The sequence below is a fragment of the Diadema setosum genome, chromosome 14 (assembly GCF_964275005.1).
Source record: "Diadema setosum chromosome 14, eeDiaSeto1, whole genome shotgun sequence".
Taxonomy (NCBI): Eukaryota; Metazoa; Echinodermata; class Echinoidea; order Diadematoida; family Diadematidae; genus Diadema; species Diadema setosum.
The window spans coordinates 1132857-1145971 of record NC_092698.1 but is presented as its reverse complement, the minus strand read 5'-3'; the positions used below and the strand labels follow the sequence as shown (position 1 = coordinate 1145971).

Here is a 13115-nt window from a genome sequence, read left to right as displayed (position 1 = left end):
TTTTGAAAATGTAAACAAATTGATTAAGATTTCTTTGTGAACTCAAATTTTCATTTGAAAATAAAATCATGTCAATAGGAGGTATATTGCAAACTTTTTAGCATGATATTTATAACTTGGTGCGATTTTTCATTAGAGGGTTATTGCACTTTCATTTTTGATACTTCTATTGCTAATTTGTAATTCAGTTGGACTGTAATCTCTGTTGGTACAAAGATGTGTTGCAGGAGTACACAAGAGGTGCAAGACAATATTTTAGATTGAGAGTAACATGACTTTTGGCCTGTTGGTGCCTTATAGTGAAACTTGGTTATCTAACATTTAGGATAACATTTCTTAGTTTTGAAACTGTCATGGCATCTTACAACATGTTGCACACTGTCTCATTTGAACCCTGTTGAACCCTGTGCACCAAAAGTTTTGTTTGTCCTCTGAAATTCCACCTCTCCGAGGCTACAAAAAGCAGGTCATGAATATTTCAGATCAGGGGTGAACTCAAAAAAACAGTCATCTTGACAAAAGAGGTCCTCTCCATCACCTCTCCCGAATGAATCCGAAAGTTATTCAGAGCCTCCGGGCGATAATTCCAAAGTTTACTTTTGCGCAGCTTCTAGAGTGGATTCGTACAGAGGGATGTCTGTTTTGTTAGTGCCTACATGGTCGAGCAATAGTGGATGCATATTCTCTTCCAAGTAATCTATGAGAAAACAATTAGTGTGAACAATGCCTGAAATTCCACTCGCTCCCCCATTGCTGTGAAAGGGTAAAATCAATATTTTCTACCACATCCCCTCTCAAAGATTGTCGTAGTGAAAAGTAACCCTTCTAATTGCTGTCACTTATCTTTATCCTTGGCTAAATTTAACTAGGTAGCCGGTATGGGGTCAAACTTGTCTCCGACAAAAGATTGGCTCAACTCAATTGTACACGAGTTACATGCTGTCCATTCGTGCCCCCCCCCCCCCAAAAAAAAAAATGAACAAAACAAAACAAAACAAAAACAACTTAAGAGAGCAGAGAGAAAAAGAAAAACTACATGCTTTTATTTTTTTTAAAGAAATGTCTGTCCAAAGTACCTGTTTCATTCATTTTTTTTTTCCCCATTGGACATCTCATATCCGAGTCTATAGAGATAGATCAGCTTTTTTGCTATTAAAATTCTGTATATTCAGAAAGTTGCCTTTTATGTCTGCCCCCAAAATTAGACAAGAATTATTCAGTATTTGCTCCATTTATTCTTTAAAGTTTCCCACTAAAGAACGACTTGACTGTAGCAGACAATTTATCATGAAATTCAGCATGGTGCTTTGTTAGATTGTCAGTCCTTTTTAAAATTTTCTAACTACCAGATGCTATAGTGGCATGGGTCATGTTTAAACCCGAAGTACTTTGAACCCAGTTTGTGTATCAGAAACAAAATTAAATATTTCTTGATTTTCTGTAATTTCTTTGGCTGTTTCTAAGTTGTTGCATTAAAAAGGGGAACAATTATGTGCAAGACATAAAGTGGGTGTTCCTTTTTTTTTACTCACTGGACTGTGTAATATACCGAAGATCTGTCACGATTTATAAGTTTCAATGAGAATACTTCTTTTCAAACCATTGATGGTATACAAAGACAGTTGTAGGCATGTTTTTGCTATTACACCATGCTAGATGACATATTTATGTTATCACATGTCTTCCAAAAATCAATGATCTGGAACTTTGCATGCCAGCTTAAGTCTGTTTTTAGTCGTGACATTTATTTCTTGTTTTACTTGTATCTTTAAATGTAATAATGGCAAGTAAAACTAAAATAGAAGTAATCTGGCAAATATAGATTTTCACTGTGCTTGTTTTACAACAAGCGTCAAGGACGGCTGAACTGGTAAACAACAAGACAAGAAATTGAATGTAAAAATATGCCTTGGTCTGATATAAACTAGGTGAATCATTCCTTGCTTTACTGCATTGTGAAATAAAAGTTGATCAGCATGAGGAGTAGACTTGGAGGAAGAAAAATGTATAAGCACATTTCTTGGTATGCAACTGAACCATCATTTGAGTCAATGTGCTACTCTATATAATTTCAAAAATTGATCCCAGATATTCTTTTTTTTTTGGTGATAAATGTATTGAGGGAGAGCCATTTCTTGCCAGTAAATGTGAAGAAGTATATGATATCTATTTCTAGAGTAGAGGCATGAAGGAAGTTTCTCTTCTGGGAAAGCATGCAAATAATACAAGATACAAAATTGAGATGAGTACCAGGTAATGCAATCAGAGTACACTCCAATTCTATTCCGAGTTTTCCACAGACTGCCACTTATGACAGCAAGCCTATTTACATTGGCAAAAACCTAACTTGAAAAGGTGAAGGCTCTTTTTGTTTTGTTTTGTTTTTTATTCCTTGGTCTCCTTTTTATACTGGTGAAGAAACAAAAACGTAACAAAAACCTGCGGATTTCCTTGCTATGGATACCTTCAAGTGTTTTGATTTGTAAGTAGTGTACATACCCTCTTTCTTGGGATTGTCCCATGAAATCCCTGAATACATGTTAGACATGACTGTAATCCTTGTATGCTTGCATGCACCAGATTAGGGAGAATTGGAGTGAAATTAGCAAAATCGAAACAAACCAAAACCCCTCCAAGCTAGAATATTCATAATAACCCGTTGAAGATGAGTCCCGAGAATACTCTGGCAAGTATCCATGGGAAATGTGTGTCGTAGCAAAAGCAGCCTGTCCTCAATGGGTTAATACAGTGGCTAAAACCACAGAAGAGCCTTAGAAGTGTCAAGGAAAAATACTTCTGAATCTACGTTTTTCACAGCCAATGTACAATGTATTTAAGGAGGTTAGTTTTCATTACATGTCGTAAGTCGAATTCTGTAATGATAATTTTTAAAACTTCTACCTAGATGCAATCTAATGTTGGAACTTTCTTCGATTTGTCTCAAATTACATAGATTTTGCAACATACATGTATGTTGGTCTTAGGGATAATGCAGAAATTCTTGATTGAGTCATGTGATCGAATGACATCATTTTCCAGTAAGTTTGTCAGTAATCTGTTCCACACAGGTGTGTTACATGTCATGTAATTGGTGGCATTTGTCACGCATCATCGTCACACCAGCATTGTCTGTAGTATCCCTTGAGGTACAGCATGAAGGAATCAGGCTTCCCGAAATCAATATCTGTCTCCCCATGTGCAGCGGACCGCTGCTGTACCCTACAATTGAGTGTAAAGCTATACCTCTATCAGAGCAAAGACAAGATGCAGTGGAACCTGTCCCACTGCCTATTCATGCAAGCCAAGTAGTGTTGGATTTCAACCAGTAGGAAAAGAGGGAGAAATGTAACACAGGAAACAAGCAGTTGAGGTTTTTGTCTTCTACCTTAGAACTCTTGAAGAACTCGTTATTGTTCTTTCTCGGAAAGGAGCTGTGCAAATTTACAGGAGAGCTCTGGCATGACAGGGAGTCTTCCGCTAGGAGCAGGCAAGGAGCGGGAGAGGGGAGCGATGGAAGGGGAGAGTTTGGAGGAGGGAGATGGTGTCAGAGTGGTGTTGTTTGCATGCCTCCCCCTCTACACCCTGTCACAATTACCAGGCATACTGAGGTGGACAATGGGCCATACAGCTCCCCGTTTAGTCAGCTAGGGTTCCCCCTCTTTTGTCCCTGCTGCATTCCTTTGTTATTGAGTCGTCTAATCTGCTTTGATTGCCATTGTAGTAGCTCTCAAAAGGGGGCTTCCTTACAGAGCAAGCTAAACTTTGGGGTGGGGAGGGAATAGTAGGGGGTCAGGTTGAGATGAAACTTAATAAAAGTAACAAGACTTAATTAAATGATATTGAGATTTGATGTGACAAATGATGAAAAATTGAAATTTAACCTGCTTATGTGTATGTTTGCTTTGCTCATGAGCCAAAGTTAGGGTTACAGGTTCAGCAAATTCCTAAACAGTGGCCGAGAATCTGTTTCAAGAAACGTCAGAATGAAAGTACAATGTAACATAGCACTAATGAATAGAAGCGTAGTATCACAACCTTAATTTTACGAAATCAATATCACCTTCTGGGTTGTAGAATTCTCTGCCCCTTAGGAATCCGTTGGTTTAACATAAGAAAACTGAAGACTGCATTATGTACCTACGGTAGATACAGTGATGACAAGGGGGTGGGGCAATGAAATTATGTCAAATAGTGATAACAGCAGAAGTTTGACAATTTAACTGTGGTTTATTGAGACGATTAAAGAAGGGAGAACAGAATAGGAATCAGTAGATTAATGCATTCTTGGAGATGATGAGGCTTTACAGGGTGATTGACCCATCTTAAATTGATGGGGGGGGGGGGGGGAGTGTGAATAACTTTCCTTTTTGTTGTGTCATGTAACATGTATGGGAATGGAATTGCAATGTGGGAAGTAACTTCTGTTTAATCTTCGATCTCTCTTTTAGCTGAGGGTAGAAAGGACAGAGAATGTTCAAAGGGACTGTACAGTACTGGTTGATGTGGGGATTCATGTTTTGAACATTCCTAAGTGAGATAATGAAAAACCTCTTATGAAATATAAAAGAGCATGTAATTTTAAGAAGGATTCAACGTTTAAATTTGATGAAAATTGGTTTTCAAATGGCTGAGATATCAAAAAAAGTGCTAATAATAAAAGGCGACATGCCACAACTTTATTAGGATCTCTTTGTTTCACCTTGTTTTTGGATATCTCAGCCATTTCAAAACCGATTTTCATCGAATAAACTTTTGATACCCCCTAGAACTGCATGCTCTTTGACATCTCATAGAGTGGTTTCTGAATATCTCGCAAAACGTTAAAAGCTAAATTCTCACCTCGACCAGAACTGTACACACCCTTTTTAACACTGTTTTTTAATCAGCTGTGTACACCGTAAGTGAGATTTTCCTGGAAAATAGTAATGTTATTAAAAGCAGCAGCCCTAATTAAAATAGTTTTTACAAATAATTGCAAATGATAAATCATTCAGGTGAGACATGAAGAGTGTAATGTGTATCGTATTGTGTTTCATGACATAAACCTGCCATTTAGAATTTAGTGTAATTTGCATAACAGTTTGCTTGATTTGTTATACAGCCAGAGAAAAGAGAGACGAAAGGAAGGGAACACTTACATCTATTGTACATGCATCACTTCTGACCCAGTGAATTATTTCAGTGCATTTTTTTTTAACAGAATTGTGGACATATCATTGGTAAACTGACTTAAACTGACTGTGTAGTAACTCTATCCTGAACACGAGAAAACTTGATTTTTCATATTTTCAAAGAGACATGTTAGAGAAGTGATAATGATCTTCTTTGGGTTTGAAGTGTTGCTAATATGCAACATTGGGTCTGAGAGAACACAGAATTCGATTAAAAATTCAAATTATTTCTTGACACTATACATGTATCTGCCATAAGCATGAGTTCAATTTTGACCACTTCTCTTCAAAAAATGTTTGCATTTGTAATTTAAATGGATGATTTAAGGGCTACATAAAGAGGGCTGAAGCCCATTGAGTGTAGATTTAGTCTTTGGTTTGAGCCATACTACTCCGACAAATTTCACTACAGGTCTAGTTTGAGTTTTACTGTACACAAAAGTGGATATTTTTGTGGTGTTGAAATTTTCGTGCATTACGCGCAACTGGAAACTAGCGCGAAAATGAAATAATGCGAATGTTTTTGCTTACCATATGATCCCAGAGTTTATGTCTTCAATCCGCGGAATTAAAAAAACGCGAAACTCTTCTTACCCTGCTGAGCGCAAAAAATTAGTTGCACAAAAATATCCACTTTTACAGTAGAAGAACTTGTGGACAAAGAGAGCTATTCTCATAAGTTTCAACAAGATGCCTGTTAAAATTGTCAGTACTTACCATAGACTTTAAATAGCACAGAGTATTCAAACAACCATCTACAATGTATTTAATAAAGCAAATAGTGGGTAAATCTTTAACACCCTCATCAAAACTGTCTACCGGTAGTTGATATCACCCTGTCTTTCACAATGTTTCTTCCTTTATGTTAAAGCTTGCTATATATTGTAGGTCAGCTTATTTCAGTACTTTTACCCCCATAAACTTGTAACTTGAGATTTCCCAGGTTAGGAAGAATATCTTATCGTCATCGTTTCAAGATTTATAAGAGAGGCAAAGAAATATTATATTCAGGTCAACAAACTAAAATAGATGTTAGTAGCTAACTGGTGTAACCTGGTGACTCACTGGTGCTCCCTGATTGGACTGTTCCTTAGAGGATGATCACAGATCAGCCTCGTATCATGTCATATTTCATGAAAGCAGATTTTCAGTAGGATGATGACCTGGGATCATATAGTTCAATTTAACTTCCCAACCACATAAATGGCTTCAGAAAAAAAGGAATGAGTGCTTTTATTGTAAGACCAGGTTAGGTGTTCATTTATCCACGTTTTGCTGGCAGAAAACCTGCAGAAAGTTCACATTTCAGGGCAGTAGAAAACATATTTCCTGTTTCTCAAAGTGCAGAGGTAATGTAAACTGTCTTCACTCTGCCAGCATCTTTCACTGTTGCCCCCTCAGCCATCTGAACAGAGTAAAATCCAAACAGAAGTGCCTTTCTAATTTTTCGGGGGGATCCTGATTGCAACCCAAATTTTGAAAGTTTTTATAGTGAGAATGGAATTTTTTGGTGAAATTTGGGTCACAACATAAATTGCACAAATTAGTGCAATTTTTTTTTTGCAAAAAAGATGCAAAGTTGTGCAGTGAGAACGATGACTGCATAAAATTGTGAGATTTTTATATCCCACAATATACCACACATGTCATGTGTTGCTATTTTTACCAGCTGTGGCGTGTGCGGTATATTGATTCAGCATTATAGGAAGCATACACCATTCATGTACATGCACAGGTCAGCTCTTTGCAAATAATCACAATGCAAAAAGTTTCACACTTTTTTACAGTGAGAATGCTAAATGAAAAAGTGCCATTCTGATCGTGACCCAGATTTTGAAATTTTTGGCTAGTCCCAAAACACTGAATAATTGGTGTGTGTTTTGTTGCTGTTGTTGTTGTTGGTGGTGTTGTTAACATATCAATTAAGGGCCATTGTTGGTCAGTTGCACTAAAAACAGGGCATAAAAATCATTTATTTGAATACCTAGGGGTGTTTCATCACTTAAGTCAGCACTGACAAGTTGTCAGTCTCTGACAATTTCAGCAAAATCCTTGGTTTTTATTGGCTGAGATGCTCTGGTCACTGACTGTTACTTATGGTTACTGTCAGAGACTGACAACTCGGACTAAATTGATGAAACACCCCCTGTAGGTACTGTGATAGGTTGCTAGGCAACAACCAATCCGCTTGAGGGACTGGATTGGCTGTCATGGTAACAGCTATTACAGACAAGCTGCAATGGTTGTGATGTTAAAGTGTACATCAAACATGACACTGAAATCTACTTTGGTCCTTTGTTTGAAGGAAAAAGACTAAATTGACAAATATTGAATTATTTTACATGCCCCAAATCATAGATCAATACAAACCTGATGTGTACATTCATGTCGTAAAAGAGAAACTCACGTGAGCATCAGGTGCATCGCAAGATTCTCTACACGGGATCACCTTGATACCAGCCTTTTGTTGCGTAGCTGCAGTAAACTGCCACATAACTTTGAGAGTATATGATACCCTACTTTTATACAGCTCTTGAAGTCTTGTCCTTAAAGTAGGTCAGTTTTGAACATTATAGGAAAATACAGAATGAATGAAAATATAGACAGTCAGGGAAGAGTATCTTCACCCCAAAAATTAAACTCTGAAATTGAAAGGAATCTATTATTATAAAGTATATTAACCCATATCGGGCCAACGCACTTGTGTAAACAAACACCACAGTGGCCCAGCACCGTTTGCGCACACATGCCGACAGGCAAACAACTCTCCAAACAGTCTTTTTTTTTTTTTTTTTTTTTTTTTTGCAAATTCAGTTCAGTTCATTCAGTTTATTTTTTATTTCCACATTTCAATAAAAGAATCACATGTTGACAAATGACAAACATGAGATACATAGGAAATATAAAATATATAAAAAATGCACATTATTACATAAAAGACATAAAAATAACAAAGTATTGAGTGTGGAGGAGGCTACATAGGCCATTGGCCTTTCGAGGTAGCTCTCCCAATCAAACAAAATTATCAGTTATCACAATATACAAATAACAATAAACAAGTACAAAATTCAAAAAGGCAATGTAGAATGTAGTAATTTCAAGTGGATGGATAACAGTGATGGGGAGCTCATCAGAATGATATTGAAACATTTATTTCCAATAATATAAAAGTAGAACTACATATATCTTATATTGCATAAAACATCATCAAAGAACGAGCATCCCACACACACTGCCAAACCTACCACTTGAATTATTCATTCTAGATACATTTATCAGGCTTTTAATAAATAGTCCCTATATCTACGTTTAAAAGACTTTAAGGTAGGTGATTGTCGTATTTCTAAAGGCATTTCATTCCACAATTTGGGTCCGGTATATTTTATAGTTTTATGAGAGACAGCACATTTCAATAACGGTAAATGAATATTTTGAGAGAATCTAGTATCATAATTATGAAATGATGCATTATACAAAAAGATTTGATTAAATACAGGTGGTAAAAGATCATGATAGAACATGTCCATAAAGGATCCAGTTTGCAATTTATAAAGTTGTTCGAGCGTGAGTATATTAAGCTTTTGAAATAAAGGTGCACTTGGAGTTCTTGGATGGGAGTGAGTAATAATGCGAATGACTCTTTTCTGTAAAACCACTAATTTATCTGAAAGAAATTTGGCACAGGTGCCCCATATCAAGTTACAGTTACAATCGCTCTTCATTAGCATGCAATGAGCAAAACATTTGAAAGAAGATAAAATTCCCTTTAAAATGGTATATGACATGCTGCCATTTGATTCACAGTGTAGTCATAGTAAACAGCAGAAGTGAAGTACAGTCATCCAAAAATTACAAAATCAATTTGTTTGTTTGCTGTCATTCCTGGATTTAGAAATAGCAAATGTTGTAATTTTACACATCCAGTACCAGAAATGAAATGATCAGAGTGTCAGCTTTCTGGACATATAAATATCATGACCATTGATACAATGTACAATAATTGCAGATTTATGTTTATGTTTATGACGATGAAGCCATTGCGAGTGCACAGGAAATCGATAGTATAATGAGTGCATCCTATAGTTTGTTGAAGCGAAACTCGTCACGATAGGTACACTTCTACAGCTTTTCAGTTTCGACTGAATTTAATTGTTGTACATACATGTGGATGTACATGTGGGACTATTATCACAATCGAATCATCGCCCGGCAAGTGTCCAAACCTCCTCAAAAACTGCGGCAGAAAATCCAAAATCGAGCGTTCCGTATATATACCTGTAGATAGCACCTACTGATGCTTAGTGGTTATTCGCGTTATTCCATGTAAACACACATTTTTTTTCGATGATTTTTACGAAATAGTTGGGTTTCGACTGACAAATCCTTCTTGAATTATCGCAGACAGTGTAGCAAAGCATTCTGGGATATGTTGTCAAAGGTTAGAAGGTGAAAGAACTTTGGAATGACGTCGTTTATATGTCATTTCTTTCACTACGGGATATTCCGTATATGGCCCCTGTGGCGTTTGGACGAACTACGGAATATCCCGTAGTTGGCCCGATATGGGTTAAGGCAAATATTTGATCCCCATTTGAATGTCAAGTTTTCACAAGTATGGATAAAGACGTAGAATGATTTGTTTCATTTTTTTGCAGGTTGTTCCCTAACTTTTTTTTTTAAACCATTTGCCCAGTCTGGTAAGGAGATTTTCAAATTATTCACAGAACACTTGCCTAAAAGAAAGTCCAAAAATGTCAGAAAATGATTGAGAAAATCACTTGTAAGTCAAGGGCTTGATGATGAAATACAATCATTTGAATGAACTGCATACGTTGATCCACACACTTTAACACATTGTAGTACACAAACAAACTTGGTTCAATTGAGTATTGGCGTTGCATTGCATTGGGACTTCTTCCCTTCAGTGTTTAGAAAGTTGCTGAAGTGAAATTAACGCTTGCTGCATCATTAAATAGTCATCATCTTTCGGCTTGCCTACTTTGGGCAAACGTTTTTCTCAGAGTTCCAAAACACTTGCCCGACTTTGATTTTCACATGCCCCGGGCAATCGGGTAAGTGCTTATGTAGCACCTTGGTTTGACTACTTATATAATGATATGATTTGTGATTATTCAAAATAATTGTCTGTAAACACTTTCCCTGAAAACGTCTTCGATTCTGAATCCATGGCATACACCTGTATTGCACATGTTTGATAATACATTGAAATAGTTCATTGTGTGTATAGGTACATATGTGTTCATACACATAGAGTATTTCAAACCTTAAATGTTCAAGAAATTTTACATATTAGGACTATCTATCCTCACACAAAGTATACAAAGGTACAGATGCAGCTGTCAGGCAAGGAAAACCTTGATCCCAACAATTCATACTATCAGTTCATACATACACAGTATTCTTTCCTCTCTTTCCAACCTCATATTCACTTCATTCAAATGCATAGACCTTGCCAAAGGTATGATTCACTTTATGAGCATGGTTTTCATTGTCACTTATATCACAGAATCTTGTCCTTGGCTTTGAACTCATTATAACATATCATTCAGTTTTTATATTATTTTCTTTTATATTATATTTCAATTCTGTTAAAGTGTCTCCATTGTCATATTTGAAAGAGATAGTGAGGTTCATTTTGAAAGCTCTTCTGAGAAGGATTTATCAGACAAAGGATGGGAAAGTTGTTGTAGAGCTGTTTTCTTTGTCTTAGCAGGATGTCAGGGCATTGTCATTTCAAGTGGATAAAAGGAGTGTTTTCATGTTTGCGGATATTCACTAAACGGGGTTTGCGAGGGAAATCCTAGTTTCCGAAGAAGAATATGAGCGAAAACAGTCACCGGATTTTTCAATGCTTTCATGCAAAACCCCATGATGTGCCTTGAAAATGCATCATGGCCTAATCAATGTTGATGACGAGGGGATTTTTTTTTTTTTTTTTTTTTTTTTTAGAAGAAAAGCTTGGTGAGATCCAAGGCTTTGTAAACTTGTTTCATTCAGTAGAAATGAAGGTTTCTATTTTTAGTGCCAGATTGGAAACTGACATAGCACTTGTGAAAGTAAAACATTTTTGTGCATCAATTCCTGTTTTGAATGCATAAATAAATATAAGAACCTGGAATATGTATTGCTTCCAGTGTACAAGCAATAAATAACTTTGTTTCCTTCCCTTCTCAATTTCATATGTATGAATTTTTATGAGATTATAGCATGCCAGGTGTTGCTACTTGGAGCTATGCCAGTGAATTCTGCAAGTCAAGACAATTTTTACATTGGTATAATTCTATCTACTACTTGGCTATAGAGCCAGAATGTAGATTTGGAACTACTCCCAAATGTTTCAGAATTTACCTTGAAAGAGATACTTTTCAAACATTCACTCTCATCATAAGAGCTCCTCTTATGCTTCTAGGGTCTTGATATTACAATCCAACAATGAGATATATGATATGGTGGGATACATCACTCCCAGCAACCAGTTCTACTGTTTGGCCATGTTGATGTGGTACAGTCTCTTTTCTCTGTGATTCCCATGACTATTTCATTCTCTAATTTCAAACACACAGAAACTTTGTCAAAGGGATAATGTGCCACGTTAAAATGGTTGCATCATAATCATTAACGCTGTCATGATACTGGTGTAAATGAAAGTCAAGAACTATTGACCTCACATTATGTAATGCTTTGCTAACGATGAGACCTACTACTGGAGATCTTGAAAAGAGTAATCAAGACTTTGCATTCATGGTTGCATTCCTTGAATCATTTTTTTTTTTTTTTTTTGTCTTTGTACAGGTATGAGAGCTCAGAGGATGAAGAGACTGGCGAGACGGGAGACGTTCTGAATGCATCTATGGGGAGTCCCTCGGACAGACACATCTGCTATCTGTGATGCATCCCGTTGCCATGGCCACCACCATCATCACCACCATCACCATCACCATCTTCAGCATTGGTTCACAATGGTTCTCCTCACCTATCTCATGGGCACAGAGACTCGAGCTGCCAGAGGGAGAACAAAAATCTTAGTGACCAAGTCTCACTGAAGGTTTAGATTAGGACCTCATAGAAAGGAATCCCGGACTCCTTAAGGTTAAACTGATGTGTCCCACAAAAAGAAAAATGTAATTTGTTTCTCTGTTATCAAGCAATCTCTGCCACCCCCTTTGTAATATGCATTTTCCAAACTTGGTAGTACTGTGAATAGGGATTTCAAATGTGTTTTAATGCTATTTTCATATGTGGTCATTTTTATGCCTCCGCCACGTAGTGGTGCCGGAGGCATTATGTTTTCGGGTTGTCCGTCCGTCCGTCCGTCCGTCCGTCCGTACGTCGTTGCGTCCGTGCGTCCGTACGTCCGTACGTACGTCCGTCCGCTTTCGTTTACGCGATAACTTGAGTGATATTTACTGGAATTTTACCAAACTTGGTCCAAGTATGAAGTATGATGGGGCAATGATTTGATTAGATTTTGGGTGAAATCGGCAAAAGGTCAAAGGTCAAAGGTCAAGGTCAAATCATGAAATTTATCCGTTTACGCGATAACTCAAGACTGTATGGAGCAAATTTCACCAAACTTTGTTGGAGGATGATGCATGATGGGACAATTACTTGATTAGTTTTTCAGTGAAATCGGACAGAGGTCAAAGGTCAAAGATCAAGGTCAAATCCTAAAATTTATCTGTTTACGTGATAACTCAAAACTGGATGAAGCAGCTTTCACCAAACTTGGTCCAAGGATGATGTATGATGGGAAAATTAGTTGAGTAGATTTTAGTGACATTGACATGAGGTCAAAGGTCAAAAGGTCAAGGTCAAATGCTAAAAATGTTGCTATTTCCCCCATATCTATGCAATGCCCGCAGTTATTTTCTTGAAACTTAGTGTAGACATGTACTACTGCATAAAGATTCTCCAGAGAGAGTT

General features: G+C 36.9%; 1 protein-coding gene across 1 annotated transcript in view; it reads left to right on the top strand.

The window, feature by feature from the left end:
* The window catches only part of LOC140237817 (uncharacterized), a 50107-nt gene extending 38004 nt beyond the window's left edge, over positions 1-12103 (top strand). Inside the window, exon 13 of the mRNA XM_072317746.1 lies at positions 11985-12103. Within this exon, the coding sequence (XP_072173847.1) occupies positions 11985-12081 (97 nt within the window). The 3' untranslated portion in view covers positions 12082-12103. The remainder of the gene's footprint in view (positions 1-11984) is intronic.
* Positions 12104-13115: the final 1012 nt, after the last annotated feature.